General features: G+C 42.3%; 1 protein-coding gene across 2 annotated transcripts in view; it reads right to left on the bottom strand.

Annotated features, from left to right (window-relative positions):
• The window catches only part of PTPRN2 (protein tyrosine phosphatase receptor type N2), a 1,585,109-nt gene that overhangs the window by 1,156,059 nt on the left and 408,688 nt on the right, over nt 1-20,362 (bottom strand). For both annotated transcript variants that reach the window (XM_033931599.1, XM_033931600.1), the window contains exons 4-5: nt 14,880-14,997; nt 4,779-4,935 (exon numbers count right to left, since the gene is read on the bottom strand). In XM_033931599.1, the coding sequence (XP_033787490.1) occupies nt 4,779-4,935; nt 14,880-14,997 (275 nt within the window). The remainder of the gene's footprint in view (nt 1-4,778; nt 4,936-14,879; nt 14,998-20,362) is intronic.

The following is a 20,362-nucleotide window of genomic DNA, read 5'->3' as shown; positions in this document are numbered from 1 at the left end:
TAACATTTTAAACCCCTGACTTTAAAAACAAGGATCTCTAAATGCAGAAGCTTAACATCAAGCTGATCTTTCCTTTGACTTCAGCTTTAAAAGCAGCACCCATCTGTATTAGAGAATTTAAAAAAGCTACAAATGAGACAGAAGACGGAGCACCCACATCTATTAATTACCCAAATACCTAGAGTACTCTGAGCTGGAGGTAAACAAATCATGCAAGTTCTCACAGAAGTAGCCATGATGGTCTGGAGTAGCAAAAATGACAAGAGGGTGGTGGCATTTTATGGACTAACTCATTTACTGAAGCATGAGCTTTCAAAGATGAACTGAACCGGACCCTTGTCCTCAAAAGTTCATGCCTCAGTAAATCGATTAGTCTGTAAGATGTCACCAGCCTCTGTCACTCAAATCATCAGAATAATGCTAACAGCTAGATTTATTAAAATGCACTGCTATATTACCACACTTTTTTTAAAATTTTATCACAGGTCCTATTTTGTGCCATAAGATCTATCTACTAATAATACTCATTAGCTCTGCTAGTGTACTAATTTGGTAGCACATAATAGTAAATTTAAGTCCGGCAATATCAAGCCCAAGATTGAAAAGAGGGCTGCAAACTGAATTTAGGCCCCTATATTCATCTCGAGGCCCTTTTACCAAGTTGCGGTAAGCACAGGCATGTGCTTATTGCAGCTTAAAAGGGCTTGCCTGGGACACGCTCAGTCATCCTACGGTAAGTTATGGGTTAGCATGTACACACCACTCATTAAAAATGTATTTTTATTTTTACCATTGAGTATGTTAATGAAAAAAATCAGAATAAAGAAAGAAAAGTCAGAAAACAAAGGAAAATAAAACTAACATGTAGAGGAATTTTCTTTGTCTAACTTTTAAGACCACCTCTGTTAGTTTTGATTGGCCCACACAGCCAATGATGTCATACTGAACTTAAGGTATATAATGGGGAGCTTCGAAGAATCGAGATGAGCTCGTTATCAGAAGGCCAACATTTTGGCAACTATAACGACCTCCCGCTGATGTAACTATTCTTTATTCTTTTGAGTTTCATGATGGAAAAATAGAAACAATAAAATTATATTATTGGTAAATCTTGCGTTAGCGTCATTTTCCATGTTTTTTGTTATTTTTCACACCTTGAGTGAAAGCTAGCAGCGTACTTGGTAACTGCCGCTTTATGAGTGCGCTGGCGTCCAATACCCATGCTCACCATGGAAAAAGTGTGTCTGGGGGGTGGAGAGTGGGCATTTCCACAGTAATCAGCTCAATTCTTTGGATAACTGAAATAGTGGTTTTATGCTCTTGATGGTTTTTTTTTTGCTATAGATGTGTGACCTTATCAGACTCCTGAGGCAGGCCCTGTTGGCTAAAATACATGTGTCGAGTCATTCAATCGAATATGAGGCTGCGAGGGGACATGATCGAGATGTTCAAAATGTTGAAAGGCATCGATAAAATAGAGCAGGAAAATAAATTATTTACATTGCCCAACGCGACACGGACAAGAGGACATGGTTTGAAGCTAAGGGGGGACAAGTCCAGGACAAATGTCAGGAAGTTCTGCTTTACGCAGCGAGTGGTAGACGCCTGGAATGCTCTCCCAAAGGAGGTTATTAAGGAATCCACTGTGCTGGGATTCAAAGGCAAATTAGATGCACATCTCCTTACGAGAGGCATAGAGGGATATGGGTGACTAAAACTGCATCAGGTGTATACCTGACTGGGCCTCCGCGTGTGCGGATCGCCGGACCATGGGTCTGATCCGGAGATGGCAGTTCTTATGTTCTTATGAAGCTGCAATTATGGAAAAGAGAAGCAAGAAGGCCAAATTTCATAGGATATGGTTGCTCATACAAGAATATGTTGACAAAACTGTATGAGTGTGTGTCCGTTGCAGCTGGCTGAGCAGATCACATAGGAATTCCCCCCCCCCCCCCCCGATCAACTGAGTCAGAAGGATTCCCTGAAGCCCAACTGCATTTCGGCCCTCGAGGACCGCCATTTGACACCCCTGGTGTAAATGATTAAATCTGGGTTACGTGATGCGGACCTGAAATAACATATACGTTATAGGAGGTCCTATGATCTGGCTTCCTATGATATTATGTTACATCCTCCCTCAGTTTATATATGTGTTTGATGAAAAAGATCTTTGGAAAGAATTGGTTTTCAATAGTTTGGAAGCATTTATATGATAGAGTGAAAGTTGGCAGTGGACCGTATTGTTCACAGATAAAGTATTGGTATAATTAGAAAAATTTACATTTCTTTATCATCTATTTACCCATTTTCTTCTATAAAGATTTGTTACATGGGTAGGATGCCAATGTGAAGCCTGTGGAATATTGTAGAAACCCAAATAATTGCAGCATTCCAAGCAACCAATCCAGGGCAAGCAGTGGCTTCCCCCCATGTCTTTCTCAACAGCAGACTATGGACTTTTCCTCCAGGAATTTGTCCAAACTTTTTTTAAAACCAGCTACATTAACCGATCTCACCACCTTCTCTGGCAACATGTTCCAGAGCTTAACTATTCTCTGAATGAAAAAAAGATTTCCTCTTATTGGTTTTAAAACTATTACTTTGTAACTTCGTCGAGTGTTCCCCTAGTCCCCTAGCACTCAGGATTCTACTGTAACGCAAACCCCAAACTAATGTTACATCAAGAAGGGGTGTTCAAAAGTACTTTTAGTGCAGGCATGTGTTGTTTCCATTAGTACATGGTATCTGCTGAGAGTTGGCATGGAACCACTTAACATCTCCTATTTAGGGTCATTAATCAGTTCCCGCATTAACTCAGCATTAATCAGTTAGCTCATGATAGGTACATCTTTCCTTGCACACAACTTAGGCACAGGTATTTACGCCTGGTTTTCATTGGCCTAAATAAGTGCGATTATACGTCAGACATTGTGTCATGCTTCCCCAAAGATCTTACAAGAATTCTTCCAGATTTATAAACCGAGAAGAGAGCTTAGAGATGTAAATGGGATGAAATTAAGTTTGGAGGGTAGAATGTCAACTAGGCATGCTAGGATCGGAGCATCAATGATATCTGTGGCTGGCGTAGAACTATGGAATGCCTCGCCTGGTATCCTGCGGTTTTGTATGGGGAGGATGAATTTTAAGAAAATGCTGAAAACCTAATTATTTGCCAATGCCTTCCTATGCTAAGATATATTTCAGTTGATAATCGCCTTTTAGAATTTTTCTGACATCAAAGTATGATTTAAAGCTTGTTTGTACTTCTGAATTGATTGAATTTGTGCTCTATCCCTTTTATAACAGGGACGATTAACGATGTTGCCTTGACATGTCTATGTTATACCTTGACTCACACTGGTTCCCAATTCAAGCAAGAATACTAGTTAAATTCTACTGTCTACTATTTAAATCCATAAATGGTGACAGCCCAGCCTACTTGAACAACCGCCTAATCCAAACTACCACAACCAGACACAGGAGAACCCAGATACCATTCACATACCCTCCAATCAGAGACATCAAACGGAAAAACTGTACGATGGCCTTCTAGCCACACAGGCAGCAAAACTAGACCACCAATTCTGCAATCTACTAATCGCGACCCCAGACTACAAAACTTTCAGAAAAGAAATAAAAACCTTGCTATTCAAGAAATCCATGAAGACTAACTAACACCGAATGAAACTTTTTAAACCTCTGAAGCAACCTGCTCTACTCTGTAACACCTCTGGACATGTCCAGAAATCCTCTTCTGTAATCTGCCTTGAACCTCAAGGTAATGGCGAAATAAAAATCACTAATGTAATGTAATGTAATAATCGGAGGGAAACAAGATTTTATGTATGTGATATGGAAACTGCATAGTTGTAGGCGGGATATACATTTTTAAATAAATAAATATTAGTGATGTGTACAACCACTAAGTGCAATTCTATATTTGGCAAATGCCTTTTATAGAATCGTGCGAAGTGCTGTTCTAGTCATCGCCAATTTTTTAGATTCCATATAAAATTTGGGGATAAGCACCTAATTTCCATGGGCAACCCTTTGTAAGCTTCATTAGCTTACCCTTGCTCATCATGGACAACTCCTAACACCTATACTGCTGCTTTTAACTATACAGAAATATTTGATATACAAGTATGCTTTCAAGATTCATCATAAAATAATTTTAAGATAATGAATGGAACTATGTCAGATACCACAGTAGAAAAATAGTTTTGAGAATGTCTGTAGTCACATACAGTAGACTCTCAGTTAACCAGCACCCATGGGGATTGGTAGATACCGGATAAATGCAGTTTCTGGTTGTTTGAGAGTTATTATTAAAAATAGGCCTAACTAACCCCTACTTAACAAAGCTACACTAGCGTTTTAGCACTGACCGTCGTGGCAACAGCTCTGAGGCTCATAGAATTCCTATAAGCATCCAACTGCAAGCGCGGCTTTGTCAAGGAGGGGGTAATACTATACCCCATAGTATGTCATACCATAAACTGTTCCAAACTACTGGACATGTGGTAGGCAAAGCGTGGGCGTACTCGGGTATGGCGTGCCAAGTATACACTTAAATTTTCACCAGAAATTGATTTTATTTTCATTTTTATTTAAAATATTACAGGATTTCTTTGATTTTTTTTTTGTTCTGGTTGCTTGAGTGCTGGATAACAGAGCCTACTATATGTATAAACATGGTAGCGCGCATTTTATTTCCTGTCTGTGATGCTTGCAGGTTGGTTTAACTCTCATGTTCTTCTTTATACAACAATTGTTACCATAATTGGGGGGTTTTTGGCCTTTGTCCTCTGATACAGATTTGATAGTGCTGCTGACTGTGGCATGAATCCCAGATATTGTTGAAGTGACTTGGCAAAGTTCACATCCTTCTCCAGCTCATATTGGTTCTCATTTTCTTTACTGTGTTTTGAAGCCCTGTGCATAAAAAAAGGTATTTTACTAGAAAAGATTAAAACTCCATAAGATAAATAACAAATTCCATTAATTCATAGTTTTAGACTAGAGTTCCTAATGAAAATATCTGTCCAGGGAGATCTAGCATGAATCAATTACTACAGTATATTTATTAAAAAAGCTGGATATAGTCAAACAGAAGAATGAAAATTACTCATTCTAGATAAGAGAAATCATTAACAGTTCTCAGAACAATTTATTTGTAGACAGCTCATATACTGTTTATTTTAGGTAATGTAATAATTCTGGCTAAGTAATGGAGGAAAAAAAACCTCAAATACCTCTGTCTCAAAGCCAGTGTTTATTCAAGACACACTCAATGGGGCAAGTGGTACTATCATTGGTCAAAAAACCTCATTGCATTTGCAGGTATATACAAAAGAAATTTTAAAAAATATTTTAAGTGCTCAATTTCTTCTTTGTGTGAGTATCTTTCCCTTCATGCATATTCTTTTTTCTTTTTTAAGTTCTTAATATCTATTCAACAACGCTTCAGGGCAGTGCTGCTAATGCTTGATGAGTAACAACCAGAATAAATGAGACTAGAAGGCTTAACCAGTCTTTAACGGAAAAGTGATCAAAACTTAAAGGCACTTATCTTTTTTCCACACGATGGCTTCCTCAGGGGGGGTGTCATAGGTGCCGTTCATGCTGTAAGCTAATTCCCGTAACTTTCTGGTGCAATGTCCTCACAAACCAATCATAGAGGATAGTTAAAATCAACACGCCAGCAGTGAAGACAAATAAAACCAATGATTTGTTAGTGAGGACATTGCACCAGAAAGATACGGGAATTAGCTTATAGTGTGAACAGGACCTATGACACTCCTCCCTAAAGGTAGGTGTGAAGAGCTATTTCTTGAATAAATACAGTTATGTCAAGTGGGAAGGGCATTAGAAAACACCAGACAAAAAGTACCTGAGGAAATTTTTTTTTTTTTTTTCTTGAGGTTAGGTAAGAAGACAGAATGATAGTCAAATACATCAACTTATAAAAGGGGCCGCTGGAAAGTCTCTATTGAGGGCTATACACTCAGTCCAGTGATTTTTCACTTGTTTCATTCCATCAAAATACAGAATGAAAAAAGTGGAAAATTGCTGGACTAACCCCCAGATTCTCTAATCGGCACCCATGTCAATGGCTGCCTTACAAGCAGTCACTGATCACATATCTATCACGCAATCACCCCCCACCCCCATGAAGACAACTGGCAGGAGGGATGCCCGGTCCCTCCTGCTAGAAACCCACCAACCCCCCGAAGATCACCAGCAGAAGGAATAACCAGTCTCTCCTGCCCTGAAGACATGCCCCCATCTTAACCCCCCCCAAGCCCACCTAGACCCTACCAGTACCTATTTTTCATAGGCCAGCTGGAGAGATGCTTACTCCCTCTAGCTGGCAAGTCCACCTCCACAGAATGCCAGTGATTTTCGGGGGGTGGGTAGGTTTCCAGCAGGAGGGATTGGGCATCCCTCCTGCCAGTGATCTTCAGAGGGTGGGTGGGTTTACGGCAGGATGGAGTGGGCATCCCTCCTGCCAGGGGATGTCTTGGGAAGGGGGGGGGGGGTGGCAGCAGGAGGAAGTGGGCCTAGGGCCAACTAAGCTTACCTAAGGCCACTTCCAGACAAAACCATGCCCATGCCTATCCTTGGGTGAGCTTATGTGACCATATGATCCTCCCTAGGTTCACAAAAACGCATTCAATGGGTGTTTAAAAAACCCCAAACATGTGACCCAATTGGCTAATTAGACAGCAGTCGGACGCCTACCACTACCTACATTCGGGATCAGGGCAGGATTAACCAATAGGCCCAGTAGGCACGTGCTTAGGGCCCAAAATGGTCAGGGGGGCCCGATGAAGAAGGACATCAACACTGTTTTTTTCCAAACGGCAATGGGCCCCTCCAGCATCGATTGGCAACGCGGGCTCCCCCCCCCCCCCAATCGACGGAAAGTAAGACAAGCAAGCAACGCGGATAAGAAAGGCAAAGGGAACTGTAATTTTGCAAGCGGTGCTGCTTGCTCAAAGCTTCCCTCTGATGCAGCTTCCTGTTTCCGTCTGGGCGCATGGTGGGGTGGCATGGGGTAGGAGGCCCAGTGCACTTGTGTGCCTAGGGGCCCTCGACAAATTAATCCTGCCCTGTTCGGGATGCAATTTATAGAATTTGCCCCTAAGTTTATAGCCCTCAATGGAGTCTGCCCCAGCTTTGTTGGTTGGGCTGAAAACTTTTTTAGCGATCCCTTGTATAGGTATATGCATTTGACTATAATCCTGTCTTCTTACCTAACCTCAAGAAAAAAAATAAAAATTTTCCTCGGGTACTTTTTGTCTCATGTTTTCTAATGCCCTTCCCACTTAACATAACAGTATTTATTCTAGAAATAGCTCTTCACATCTACCTTCATTGAAACCTTATATGATTGCCAAGGATAGTATCATAGAGGAGTGAGGCTGGTGTCACAAAGAGAAGCTTGGCGACTGGTGAAATAGAGAGGGAGCCTGAACCGCCAACCCACCCAGTTGGTGTGAGGACCACAGTCCTCTACATATTTATCCCCCTCCCCCGCCTCTTTTACGAAGCTACATTAGGCTTATTTTTATTGCCAGCCGCAGCGGTATTAGCTCCGATGCTGATAGGAATTCTATGTGCGTCGGAGCTAATACTGCTGTGGCCAGCAATATAAAAGTCTAACATAGCTTCGTATAAGGCAGGGGTGTCAAAGTCCCTCCTTGAGGGCCGCAATCCAGTTTGGTTTTCAGGATTTCCCCAATGACTATGCATGAGATCTATTAGCATACAATAAAAGCAGTGAATACAAATAGATCTCATGCATAGTCATTGGGGAAATCCTGAAAACCCGAGTGGATTGCAGCCCTCGAGGAAGGACTTTGACACCCCTGGTATAAGGGATGGTTAGTGTAGAAATAGGTCAAAAGCAATAGCCTAGGAACCTGTTCTGTCTCTTCACTGTTTTATTTGCAATTCAATTTCAGCTGTTGTCAATATATCCAGATTTCGTTTCATAATAACCACTGTACACAGCTAGGGGTATAATGACTTTCCATACATAAAAACAGTTCTACATGCAAAAAAAGGCCTTTTATAAATATGTATGCATACCTATAAGACAGCATTTTCTTATATATATATATATATATATACACACTGGAAGCAGTTCTATAAATTGGAACCTATAGTTATGTGCTACTTATATATGTCACTGCTGCAGACAGTTGGGGGGGGAGATCAGGGGTTCTAGCAGATGGGAGTGGGCATCCCTCCTGCCAGCCAACTTGTGGTAGGAGCTCAGGGTTTCCCTGCCGCAGCCGCTCAGCTGATCGCGACAGGGAGATTTCCTTGCCGCAATCAACTCAGCAGCAACACGATTCTCTAAACTGTGACATGGATGCCGGTTAGAGAATCAGTGACGTTAGGCGATTCTCAAAAGCCGCTTAAGCGGCTGCTGAGACCGGGCATCCTAGAATCGGGCCCTTAACGAATCTATCTTTTTTTTTTTTTTTTACCATTAAAAAAAAAAATCCAAAAGAAAAATGCACATAAACAAGCCACTGGGACCTAGAAACAAGCCAGCATTAACAATATAATACAATTTTTATTTATATACCACCAATACCTCAAGAAAGTTCATAGTGATTTACAAAAAATAATGATCTAAAACAACATTATGAACAGGCTATCTTAAAGTTATATCTTTTTAAGTACAGTGGAACCTTGGTTTACGAGCATAATTTGTGCCAGAAGTATGCTCGTAAACCAAATTGCTCGTATATCAAAGCGAGTTTCCCCATAGGAATGAATGGAAACTCGCTTGATTCATTTCCCCCCCCTTGATCCATTACCCCCCCAAGAACAACCATTGCACCCTCCCCCCCCCCCCCGCGATCCTGCATCCCCCGCTGAGCACCCAAACAGCATCCCTTACCCCAATTTGCCACCGGCACCAGCACCAACACACAGGACATGCCGGTGCCCAAAGATCCTCCCTCTTGGCTTGGCTCGGCTGGACTGGGCCTTGAGCATTTGCACATGCTCAAGGCCTTCTGGTCTCGCTCTCTCCAAGATTCTCCGGGCATGGAACTTCCTCTCTGATGTCAGAATTGACTTCGGAGGTGAAGGCTTGTGGGTCCGGCATTTGTACGTGCCTAGCCTGGTTCGGGGAAGCAGGGAGATAACGGTGTGATGGCTTGTAGTGGGGAGATGGGAGTGGCAGGGAGAGAGATAGAATCGGGGAAGTTGAGAAATCGACGTGAGGGCTTGTGGGGGGCAGGGGGACAGAGAAAGACAGAAATAAATAGGAGGGGAAGGGGGACAGAGAAAGAAAAGGGCAGGGGCAGAAAGAAAGAAATATTGGATTTACAGAAGAAGGAAGTGCAACCAGAGATGAAATCACCAGACAAAAAGGTAGGAAAAATGATTTTATTTTCAATTTAGTGATCAAAATGTAGGCATTTTGAGAATTTATATCTGCTATCTATATTTTGCACTATGGCCCCCTTTTTACTAAACCGCGATAGTGGTTTTTAGCGCAGGGAGCTGTGAGGGGCATTCAGTGCAGCTCTCTGAGCTAAAAATCACTACTGCAGTTTAGTAAAAAGGGAGGGGGTATATTTGTCTATTTTTGTATAGTTGTTACTGAGGTGACATTGCATATTTTAAAGTCATCTGCCTTGACCTCTGAAAAAACCCGAATACAAATGATAATTAACATTTTTCTCTGTGTAGCGTGCTTTGTGTTTTTTAAAATTTTATTGTTGGTAGATCATTTTGATTTGGTCATTTTAAAAGTCCAAAAAGTGTGGGCACCCCTGATCTAGAGTGTCCCCAAAGTGATTTTTGAACAATATGCAAAATAATTTATAATGGACCCTAGCTTCCATTGGTAGCCAGTGCATCTCTAGTAGATAAGGTGTAATCCTATCACTCTTTTTCAAATTGAAAATGAGTCTTATAGCTGTATTTTGAAGGGTTTGAAGGGGTTGTTTTTTTTATTGATTTAGGACAGTCTAAAAATGTAACATTGCAATAGTCCAATAATGATTGCATCAGTAAAACAGAATTGATGATGTTCAAAATACTTCCTTTCCAAAAAAGACCAAAAGACTTTGTGATTAATATGCTGACATGTGGTAACAAAAAGAGATTGTTATTAAAATGTAATCCCAGAATTCTTTTTTTTTATTATTATTCTTTATTTATAATTTTAACAATTGACAATCTTACAAGTCAAACAAGAAAAATACAATGTAAAGTGAAATTATGATATACCAAATTGTTAAAGAGATCTCCTTATTACAAAGTATAGTTAGTCCTCTATATTCTTAGGGACATAGCTAAAATAAAACTGAAATAAAACATAGGAAATTAAATCACAAGGAAATAAAGAATGGAAGTCTGACTGCTCTTGAATAATTCTTTTCCTGAGCTATCTTGAAAAACAGCAAAACTCATATAGTAGATACAACTATTCTCTAGACAAAATAAATTTTGACAACTGCTGAGGCTCATAAAAAGGTATCTACTATCTTTATATACCACTAAGCACTTACAGGGGTATCTTAGAGCAAAAGTTGCCCCTAAACGAACCACCTGTAGCCTCAAAATGAGAAATTGTTTCCTTCTCTTTTGGGTGGGATGAGAAACATCTGGATACATTCTTATAATATTCATCAAAAAAGGAACATCTTTATATTTAAAAAAACATCTTAAGCATCCATTCACTATCAGAGTCAATAGCAAACTGTACAATTAATGTAGCTGAAACCTGGACCTCAGTATCCGACTTCTCCAGGAAATTAGTCAGGTCCAAACTATCAGCAGACACTTTCTGCTGGTTAGGATTTTGAGATTGACTGGCACTGTCCTTAGCCCAAGTCAGAACTTGTACTTCCAAGGGTTTTATCTTAGTCTCCAAATCAGTCACTTTACTCTCTAAAGATGTTACCTTGGTCTTAAGTTCCATATTTTCTGAAAGTACATCGCGTGGAAAGTTGCTGAATTTGATTCCCTAGAGAAGATTGCATATTGGATATAGCATCCCATATCGATTCCATTGTGAAGAGCTTAGGCCTCTGTAAGGGAACAGCTTCTGCTCGGGAGCTCCCTGCAGCACCCAGTGTACCAAGAGCCACCTCAGTAGTGGAAGAGTCTTCCTGGGTTTGCTGTGTTCCCATGACTAGCTGGGAAGGTGTTAGTGCCTCCTCTTGCCCCGTTCCCGAGTTGGTCCTCCCACTTCATGGGGCCAGCAAGAAGGATTTCCAGGCCGGCACATCCAAAAAAGACTCTCCCGTCACGCCAGGACAGCTGGGCAGACTAGGCTCTTCAGCGGATAGTGTGACGCCCTCGAGGGAGAGATACCGCGCTTCAGTTTGCGTGGTCTCTCCAGCCGTAGTTACCTCCGATCAGTGCGTTCCAGAGCTGAACTCCAGAAAGGCATCCATTGGGCCTGTTTGCAAAGCAGTTTTGTCTGGGAACACCTGTAATACTGTAATACTTTGGATTTTCTTTTTACCAAAGCGGCAGGCAGGAAAAAATTCTTATTCCAGAATGACGGCGTCTCCAGGAAGGCATCAGATCGCCATCTTGTTAATGCTCCGCCCCATAATCCCAGAATTCAGATTATTGAAACCAGAGTATAATCAATATTTATAGATAACACTTTGACTTCAATTCCCATGTTTGGATTATTTAATAAACATAGATTGTTTTAATTGATAGATCATCATCCAATTCTCTATCAAATTTATACAATTGCTTACATTAGATTTTATATGATCTAGAGCAGTGATTCCCAACCCTGTCCTGGAGGAACACCAGGCCAATCGGGTTTTCAGGCTAGCCCTAATGAATATGCATGAGAGAGATTTGCATATGATGGAAGTGATAGGCATGCAAATTTGCTTCTTGCATATTCATTAGGGCTAGCCTGAAAACCCAATTGGCCTGGTGTTCCTCCAGGACAGGGTTGGGAACCACTGATCTAGAGAACAAGAGAAAGGGTTAAGAACCGTGATATCTGCATATATAAAAGAAATAAGTTTAGATTTTATTAACCCGCTTATATTTTATGGTGAGCCCTCCAAAACCCACCCAATACATACTGTACCCACCTGTACACCACAACAATGGCACTTATTCCTGCAGGTGTCATCTTTATATATTTAGAGTAGGTTTTGGGTGGGTTTTGAAGGGTTCACCATACAACATAAGTGCGTTATGGTGAGATGTGTACCTGGAACTTTTTATGTGATGTTCATTGCAATACTCTTTAGATTACTCCTCTGCTTTGCTGAGCTATGTCTGTGTGGTCATCTAATACTGTAATACAGGCTGGGGTGTAGTATTTCTTTCCATCTTTAGGTAGTGGGAGGGGTTTGGTGACCACTAGGAGAATAAGGGGGGGTGGTGTTCATGCCTTCATCCCTCTAGTGGTCATTTGGTCAGTTTGGGCACCTTTTCAACCCTTGCTCAGTTTTAAAACAGGTCTAGCCCCAAACGTCTAAATAGCAACCTGGACGTTTTGTTAAATGTTCGATTATTGCCGCAAAACCTCAAAGTTCTAAGCCCGCCCAAAACACAAATTCAACATGCCTCCTTGGAATTTGGACACACAGGCCCTGATTCTGCAAAGTGCGTTCTGATTTTAGGCAGCTGTAGGCATCCTACAGCTGTCTAATCAGCCAATCGGGATGCACATTTTAAAAAAAAAAATGCTCCCCAGGCACGCCGCCTATATTGAAGGCGCCTCCGGGAGCCTAGGGAGGCCCGCAAGACCGCTTAAGTTCGCCTAAGGGCCTTAAGTGAACCTAGGCAGTCCTACGCATCTCCCTAGTAGAGGAACAGACGTTTACAATGTAGGCCAGCAAAATGCTGGCCTACATTGTAAGTAGACGCGGCCGCTATACTTATTGCGGCAAGAGATCTCCCTGCCGCGATAAGTATAGCGGCTGCAGCCGCCTGTCTAATCGCCGGTAGGAGGGTGCCCAACACCTTCTGCCAGAACGCCGCCCCCCCCCGACATCCCCCACACTAACACCCCCCCTGCGCTAACACCCCCGATTACCCCCTAATCTCCCAACTAACCTCTAATTGTTGGCTGGCCGAATGGGCCTTGCTGCCGTCCAGCCGGCAGGCCCGCCTCGTCAAAATGAGTGGGCCCGCCCCTTCCCGGCCCATCCCCGCCCATCGAGTCTGCCCATTCCCACTACGCCTAAGGCTTATTTACCCCAGGCCCTAGGCCAATCAGGCCTTAAGCTTAGTGGAGATGGGCGGACACGCTATGCCTAAGGCCTGATTAGTCCAGGCTTCTAGAGCCTGGGCCAATCAGGCCTTAGGCTTAGTGGTGATGGGCGGACCCGCTATGCCTAAGGCCTGATTGGTCCTGGCTTCTAGAGCCTGGACCAATCAGGCCTTAGGCTTAGCGAGGTTGGGTGTGGAAGGGGCGGGCCCACCTCATTTCGACGAGGCGGGCCTGCTGGCTGGACGGCAGCAAGTCCCGGACGGCCAACAATTAGAGGTTAGTTGGGGGGGGGAGGTTAGTTGGGAGGTTAGGGGGGTAATAAGGGGTCTTAGTGTGGGGGAGGTCCGGAGGGGGGTGGCCTTCTGGCAGGAGGGGTTGGGCACCCTCCTGCCGGCAATCGGACAGGCGGCCGCGGCCGCTATACTTATCGCGGCAGGGAGATTCCTTGCCGTGATAAATGTAGGGCCGCATCTACTCAATAACCCGATTCTGTAACCGGCGTCTGTGTTTTCAGAAATTAATTAAGACCACTTTGTTCAATAAGTTTATTACTTAGTGAGTTTTATTATTGAAATTCTATTTTATAAATATTTCTATTTTTGACTGTATTATTGTATTTCGCTGATTGTCCAGCTCTTTTTAGTGTATGCCACTTTATGGCATTTGGGGGGATGTTTTTCTCTTGTGTAAATGAGCTGCATAAATGTATAGAGTAGGTGCCTAATTGCCTTGATAAAATAGGTACCTGTTTGCTACTTAGACATGCACCTCTTTCTTATAAAAATTACCACCCACAAGGGTTATGCAATAATTTTGCACAAGAAGAATAATCAGGATTCTAAATGATTATTGCAGTTGTCTGGGTCTCGCCATGAGTCCCAGACAACAGCAGCAATCATGAAACCAGCTGCAGAAACCTAAGAGAACAGGATTCTAAATGATTTTCTAATTGATAACATAGTAATATAACATAGTAAGTGACGGCAGATAAAGACCCATGTGGTCCATCCAGTCTGCCCAACAGTCTATCTTTTTCTTTGATATTTGTAGAAGTCTGCCTGGCTCTGTCATTATGTTCCAGCTATTGGAGTTGCTGTCCAAGTTCACTCCAGCCTTTCTAAACCATCCCAAATTATTGTAGTTCCCCACAAAGCCCCCAGTTCTTTAATTGTTCTTTAATTGCTCAGTTCCGGCCCTAGTTCTTTAATTTATACCCTTCACTTTCTGATTAGATCTCACCCAAAGAACAATCAATGGTGACTTACTAGAGACCCAGAGGCTACTCAATCTGAGCCGCTGTCGATGATGGAATATCTGGGAATAGAGATGTACTGACATATTTTTTTTTTATCCTGCAAAGACATTCAGACCAGATCCAGGAAGCAGTTTCTCACATGAAAATCTCTCTGTACACTCCTGGAAGTCATAAAGGCCACAGTCCTAATCTACTTTCAAGAATCTAAAAGTTGTTCTTAATGCATTATCAACACTTACCAAAGAGACTCTTTTGTGAAGTGGCTCAACTCTTGTTGCCAGGATTTCAGCAATAAATACAACAATTGCGTTGTTAACAACATAAGTTTGTAATTCTCCTCTATTCGGCACAACGGCAGCAATATGGATAGTGGAAACACAAGAAATTTACCTTGGTTTGTTGGACCCATCGAGCGAGATTGTTTCGGCATACTGGCTGTAGACTTTAGGGATATTGGATAGTTCATTGGCAATAACATGCTGGGTATAATCATCCTGCCAAGTTAAACCTGGTTAATATGGGCACAAAAATAAAAATGTTAGCAACTTCAATCTGCAATTGTTCCATATTATTATTCTTATATACCGTGTCCATTATTGGAAGCTGTATTTACTGCAGTGCTTTCTTTGCCTATTTGATTATAGTGCTTGACTAACTGCAGGTTTTCCCCCCCCCCTGCCGACTGTTCTTTTATTTGGATCTCTCTACATACACAAAGACTGATCCTGGCAAAGCGTTCTGTTCCGGAAAAGCAGTGGGTGTTGTGAGGGGGTTCAAGAACAGATTATACTTGGTATAATTCAGTGCTGCCTGTTGCCAAAATAAGTCTTAACCTTCTAACAGAGTCTCTTTGACCAGTCAAGAGTCACATTCAGCGCCTACTTGTGGCATTCTGGTGGGCAGAAACCTTTCACAAGTATCCGCACTATACGAAAGCATTATGAATGAGACTTTTTTTCTTTTAATGAAAATCCCATGCTCTGGGATTTTATACTGAAGCCCTATCCACTGGCTTTGGGACTGATGTTTTCCCTTTCACTATTTTTCATGTAGGCTCTTAAATTGGACTTATCAAATAGCAAAAGCACCATTTCAATTTTTTTATTTTTTTTTTTTTTAAGAGAAATCAGTCTTAATAAAACGTGAACAGTATTTGTAATCACATTCTTGGAGATTATTACAAATTAAACACAGACTTCAATAAACAAAGTGCTCTAAGAAAAATATCTTTCCCGGTACTATACTAATAATTTTATTACTGGATATCAGGGCTTAATTTGTGGACAAAAAGGACGTAGACCTGGGGGAGGAAGGTCTCAAGCAGTCTGGCCAGAAGCAGAAATAGCAGAACAGGGACTGGATTAGTGAGCAGAGTGATTGTTCCCTGTTCTATTCCGGGCTTATCCTTTCTCTTCTTCCTCTCTTTACGTTACATGGAAAAGGCGACTGTAGAAGGACAACCCTCCTGCTCTGGAGTGTGAAAAGAAATTGCTGTGGTGTGCAGGTGGGTACAGTAAGTTTTGGGTGGGTTATGGAGAGCTCACCATACGATATAAGCAAGATATATTGACATCTGTACCTGGGAAACTTTATGTGGCATTCACTACAATACTTCTAAGAAATGCCCCTGTGCCATGCTCAGCTGTCGGAACATTTTGCTAAGAATGCAGTTGCCTTGATGTCAGGGAAAGCTTGCTTTTCTGCGTTTTTCACGTGGACGTCTTTATATTTGGGAATGACCAAAAAAGATAGACGTACTAAGGGCCAAAACGTCTAGATACGTTCTTTTAAAGAAAAGACAGATGTCTTGCAATTTTGAAAATGAACATTTTCGCTGCTGGATTTCTGGATGTCTTTCCCAAAATGTCCAAACACGGACTTAGATGCCCCTCCAGAAACCGCCAATTTCAACGAGGCCCGTACTCTCAAATAATATACTTATTGAGAAACCCGTAACTCCAGTGAAATAAGCACTGTTAACTACTCAAAACAGTACTCAAAAGGTTTCTCATACACTTCTCATACAACGTAACTTGGTTCTCAGCAGCACCACTTGGGGCTCAATAGACTTTCATAATCCCAAGGCTTTATGTGTCAACTCCTCATCAAACCCAATTTTAATTTAATTTTTAATTTATATTTCAAATTTATACTTAAAAGTACTTAGCTTTGTGGTCGAGTTGCAGGGATATTACAAGCCAACATGTTTCACCTCACTCGTTTTTTTCAAGGCAAATCCCTTACTGTTCAAAGCGTTACACTTAGGCCACCTTTGGATGATGGCGGTGGTCTAAGGGCGCCTTTTACTAAGGTGCACTAGCGTTTTTAGCGCACACAGGAAATTACTGCGCGCTACGCTTCTAGAACTAACGCCAGCTCAATGCTGGCATTAAGATCTAGCGCGCGTTAAAGCCCTAACGCGGCTTAGTAAAAGGAGCCCTAAGTGTAACGCTTTGAGCAGTAAGGGATTTGCCTTGAAAAAACCCGAGTGAGGTGAAACATGTTGGCTTGTAATATCCCTGCAACTCGACCACAAAGCTAAGTACTTTTAAGTATAAATTTAAAGTATAAATTAAAAATGAAATTAAAATTGGGTTCGATGAGTTGACGACACATAAAGCCTTGGACTATGAAAGTCTATTGAGTCCCAGGTGGTGCCGCTGAGAGCCAAGTTATGGTATATGAGAAGTGTATGAGAAACTTTTGTGCACTGTTTTTAGCCTCCAGAAACAGCGGCACATATTTTTGACTTCAGCATCGGATGTTAGAATATTTCCCTGAGGGTCATTGGGGTGGGCAGACTTGGTGGCCCTTATCTGCCGTCTATTTCTATGTTTCTATCTGTGATCGAAGCCTTTGAACACTTTTGTGTTTACTGTTGCATCATCCACTTAAAGACTCCAGAGGCAGGACCGTTGAGGCCAAAACACGATCGTGTCGAGTCATTGCAATAAAGGAAATTGAACGTCCATCAGTCACCTTCGTTGTTTGTTTTCTGAATACACTTGCCATGAAAAGTCCATAGCCATTTTCTACTCATAACCTACCAATTTCTCACCCCAAAAGAGGGTGTGGGGTTAGCACATGAATCCACATGCACTATCGGGCCAGCACAGTAATGGTTACTGCAGCCATACGCTAACAGTCGCCACACATGAATTCCTGAATTACTTAGCACGCATCAGTAAAAGGGCTTCTAAGTTCAAAAGGGGTGCTGAAAAGTTCTCAGCCCACCCAAGAAGAGAATGACGTGGATTTGGTTCAGTCAATGATCTGAAACAATGTCAAAACAGAGAATTTCATTTCTGCAAATGAAATAAGATAGCACTCTTTTCAATTACAGTGGCAAAATAATGGTCAGAATTTAGGCAGTTGGTTGGTTGAGCTGAGAACTTTTCAGCACCCCCTCGTGTAGTACACAGTAACCATATTTGCTGCTTTTTGGAGGGTGGGAGGGGAGGAAACTGGTTAGAATAGATAAATTCTAAGATAGTAAAACAATGAGGTGACCAAGCGGGTCAAAGGAAGATTCGGTTCCTTCACAGGCAACTACTGTAGCCATAAGAACACCTCCAGGTACAAGAAGCTAAGATTCTGTGTTAAGGGAAAGAATGGGCCCTAGGAAACAAGCCAGTGAACCAAAAGAAAACCAATCCCCATTTTAGAAAGTATTCATGGAATCTACGGTATATCCTGCCATTGCTTATTCCCTCCTGTTTTTAACTTGTCCCATTCCCTCCTATCTCACCGATGGCATTCCGAAGAGCAGTAAAGTCCTTCCTCTTCAACTAAAAACGAACACCAGCAGACAGATCCCTCTTTGTATCATCCCTCCTATGTACTTCATGTACCTGATTTTCTGTGATTGTTTAATTTTACTGTAAATGTTTTCTTTGTAACCCATTCTGAACTTCTGGGAGGACGGGATATAAATCAAAATAAATAAATAAAAATCTCTATTTCAGCTGTCCCTCCCCATCTATCACTCCTTTACTCCCCACTTGCCATTTTTCTCTTCTTCACACCATCCGCCCCCACCCATTTCCTTTCATAGTCCTTCTGTTCACTCATACCCTTATTTTATCTTTGTTTTCTTTCCCTTCCCTCTTGTTTTTCATTTGTCCTGCTCTTTCATGCACTCTCCTTCCATTTATAGTACAAGAACATGAATGACAGTTTGGTATAAAAAAATTTAATTCTGAATTTGCATTCATCTCCTGCGATGCCCTTCCAGCCTGCTGGTTCACTGAAAGGGAGCTAGTTTATGTTTTTCAGACACACCGAAATTAAAACGCTAGCTTCACACTGTGAGGAATCATGCTGCCATCAAGCTTCATCAAAATTTAAATGCTGGTTTTAGTAATCTATCCAAATTTATATTTAAATCAATGAGAGCAGTGGCAATTTAAAACAGAAAACCAGGCTGAAAATGAACATATTTTGAAAATTACAAATTAAAATATTTTTCTGAGTTTATTATTATTCCTCCATTTTAAGTTCCCTTGTTGCAATTCTATGTGTTTTTCAAATTTCATATGTTTAGCCCCTCCACATCTATCTCCCATTTCCCACAATTCAGTTCCCTCTTCTTTCAGTTGGCTTTCTCCATTTACATCATTCTGTCTTCTCTAACTGTGCCCATGTTTCTCCTCTCTGCACATTTATCTCTCTGTCTTTCTCCTGTTTAGATCTTTGTCCACCCTCCATCCCTTCTACTGCTTCTCTTACCTCCTTTTGTACTTGTGCAGTCTGTCTGTTCTCTATGTCCTCTGAATGGTTTGACAGAAAACAGAGAGTAGATCAATATTCTCAGTGGAGAAGGGTAAATAATGGGTTTCAACTCTTATTAAAAAAAAAAAAAAAAAACTGCAGGAAGAGTAGGTTCCTTTAAATTCAATTCCAAAATATATATCTGCTCACTTCTTTTGTCAAACTATAGCTAACTAGTCTTTAAGCCCGTTACATTAACGGGTGCTAGAGTAGATGTCTGTCTGTCTGGGTATTTTTTTTTCTTTGTCTCTCTCTCCTTGCATGCTGCCTGTCTGTCATTTTTTTCTGTCTGTGAATCTCCCTGTGCCTCCTTCCTATGTCCATAGTGCCCCTTTCTATGTCCTTAGTGCCCCCAGTGCCTCCTTCCTCCCCCCCTCCGATGCCAGCCTGCCTTCCATTGAAAACCCCCCACCCCCTCCGTTGCCTCCCATAACCCTTCCATTGAAACCCCCCCATGCCAGCCTGCATTTCCATGGAAATCCCCCCCCCGATGCCATCCTGGCTGTCTGCCTTCCATTGAACCCCCCACCCCCCTTCCGATGCCAGCCTGCCTGCTTCCCATTCCCCTTCCACTGAAACACCCTCCCCCCATGCCTGCTGCCTGCTTGCTTGCCTCCCATCCCCCTGAGCAGCATGTTTTCATGGAACCCCCCCATGCCATCCTGTCTGCCTTCCATTGAACCCCCCCTACCCCTCCTCTGATGCCAGCCTGCCTGCCTCCCTCCCATTCCCCTTCCACCTGCCTGACTCTTCCCCCTCTCCCCCGCCGCCGATCCGGCACAACCGAAACCCCCATTGACCCTCCCACCGCTACAGGGCTGACAAACCCGGCAGGAGCAGCAGCGTCGCAGGCACACTAAACGCTGCTTCGGGTCTTCTACTGGCCTAATTTCCTCTGCCGCGTCCCTGATGTCATCACGCGGCAGAGGAAATTAGGCCAGTATAAGACCCGAAGCAGCGTTTAGTGTGTCTGCGACGCTGCTGCTCCTGCCGGGTTTGTCAGCCTTGTAGCGGTGGGAGGGTCAACGGGGGGGTCCAGCTCCGACGCGTCGCTAGCAGCGGCTTGAAAAAAAGGAGACTGAGGGTCAACGGGGGGTCCAGCT

This window comes from Geotrypetes seraphini, chromosome 2 (assembly GCF_902459505.1).
Source record: "Geotrypetes seraphini chromosome 2, aGeoSer1.1, whole genome shotgun sequence".
Taxonomy (NCBI): Eukaryota; Metazoa; Chordata; class Amphibia; order Gymnophiona; family Dermophiidae; genus Geotrypetes; species Geotrypetes seraphini.
This window is presented reverse-complemented; position numbering and strand designations above follow the sequence as displayed.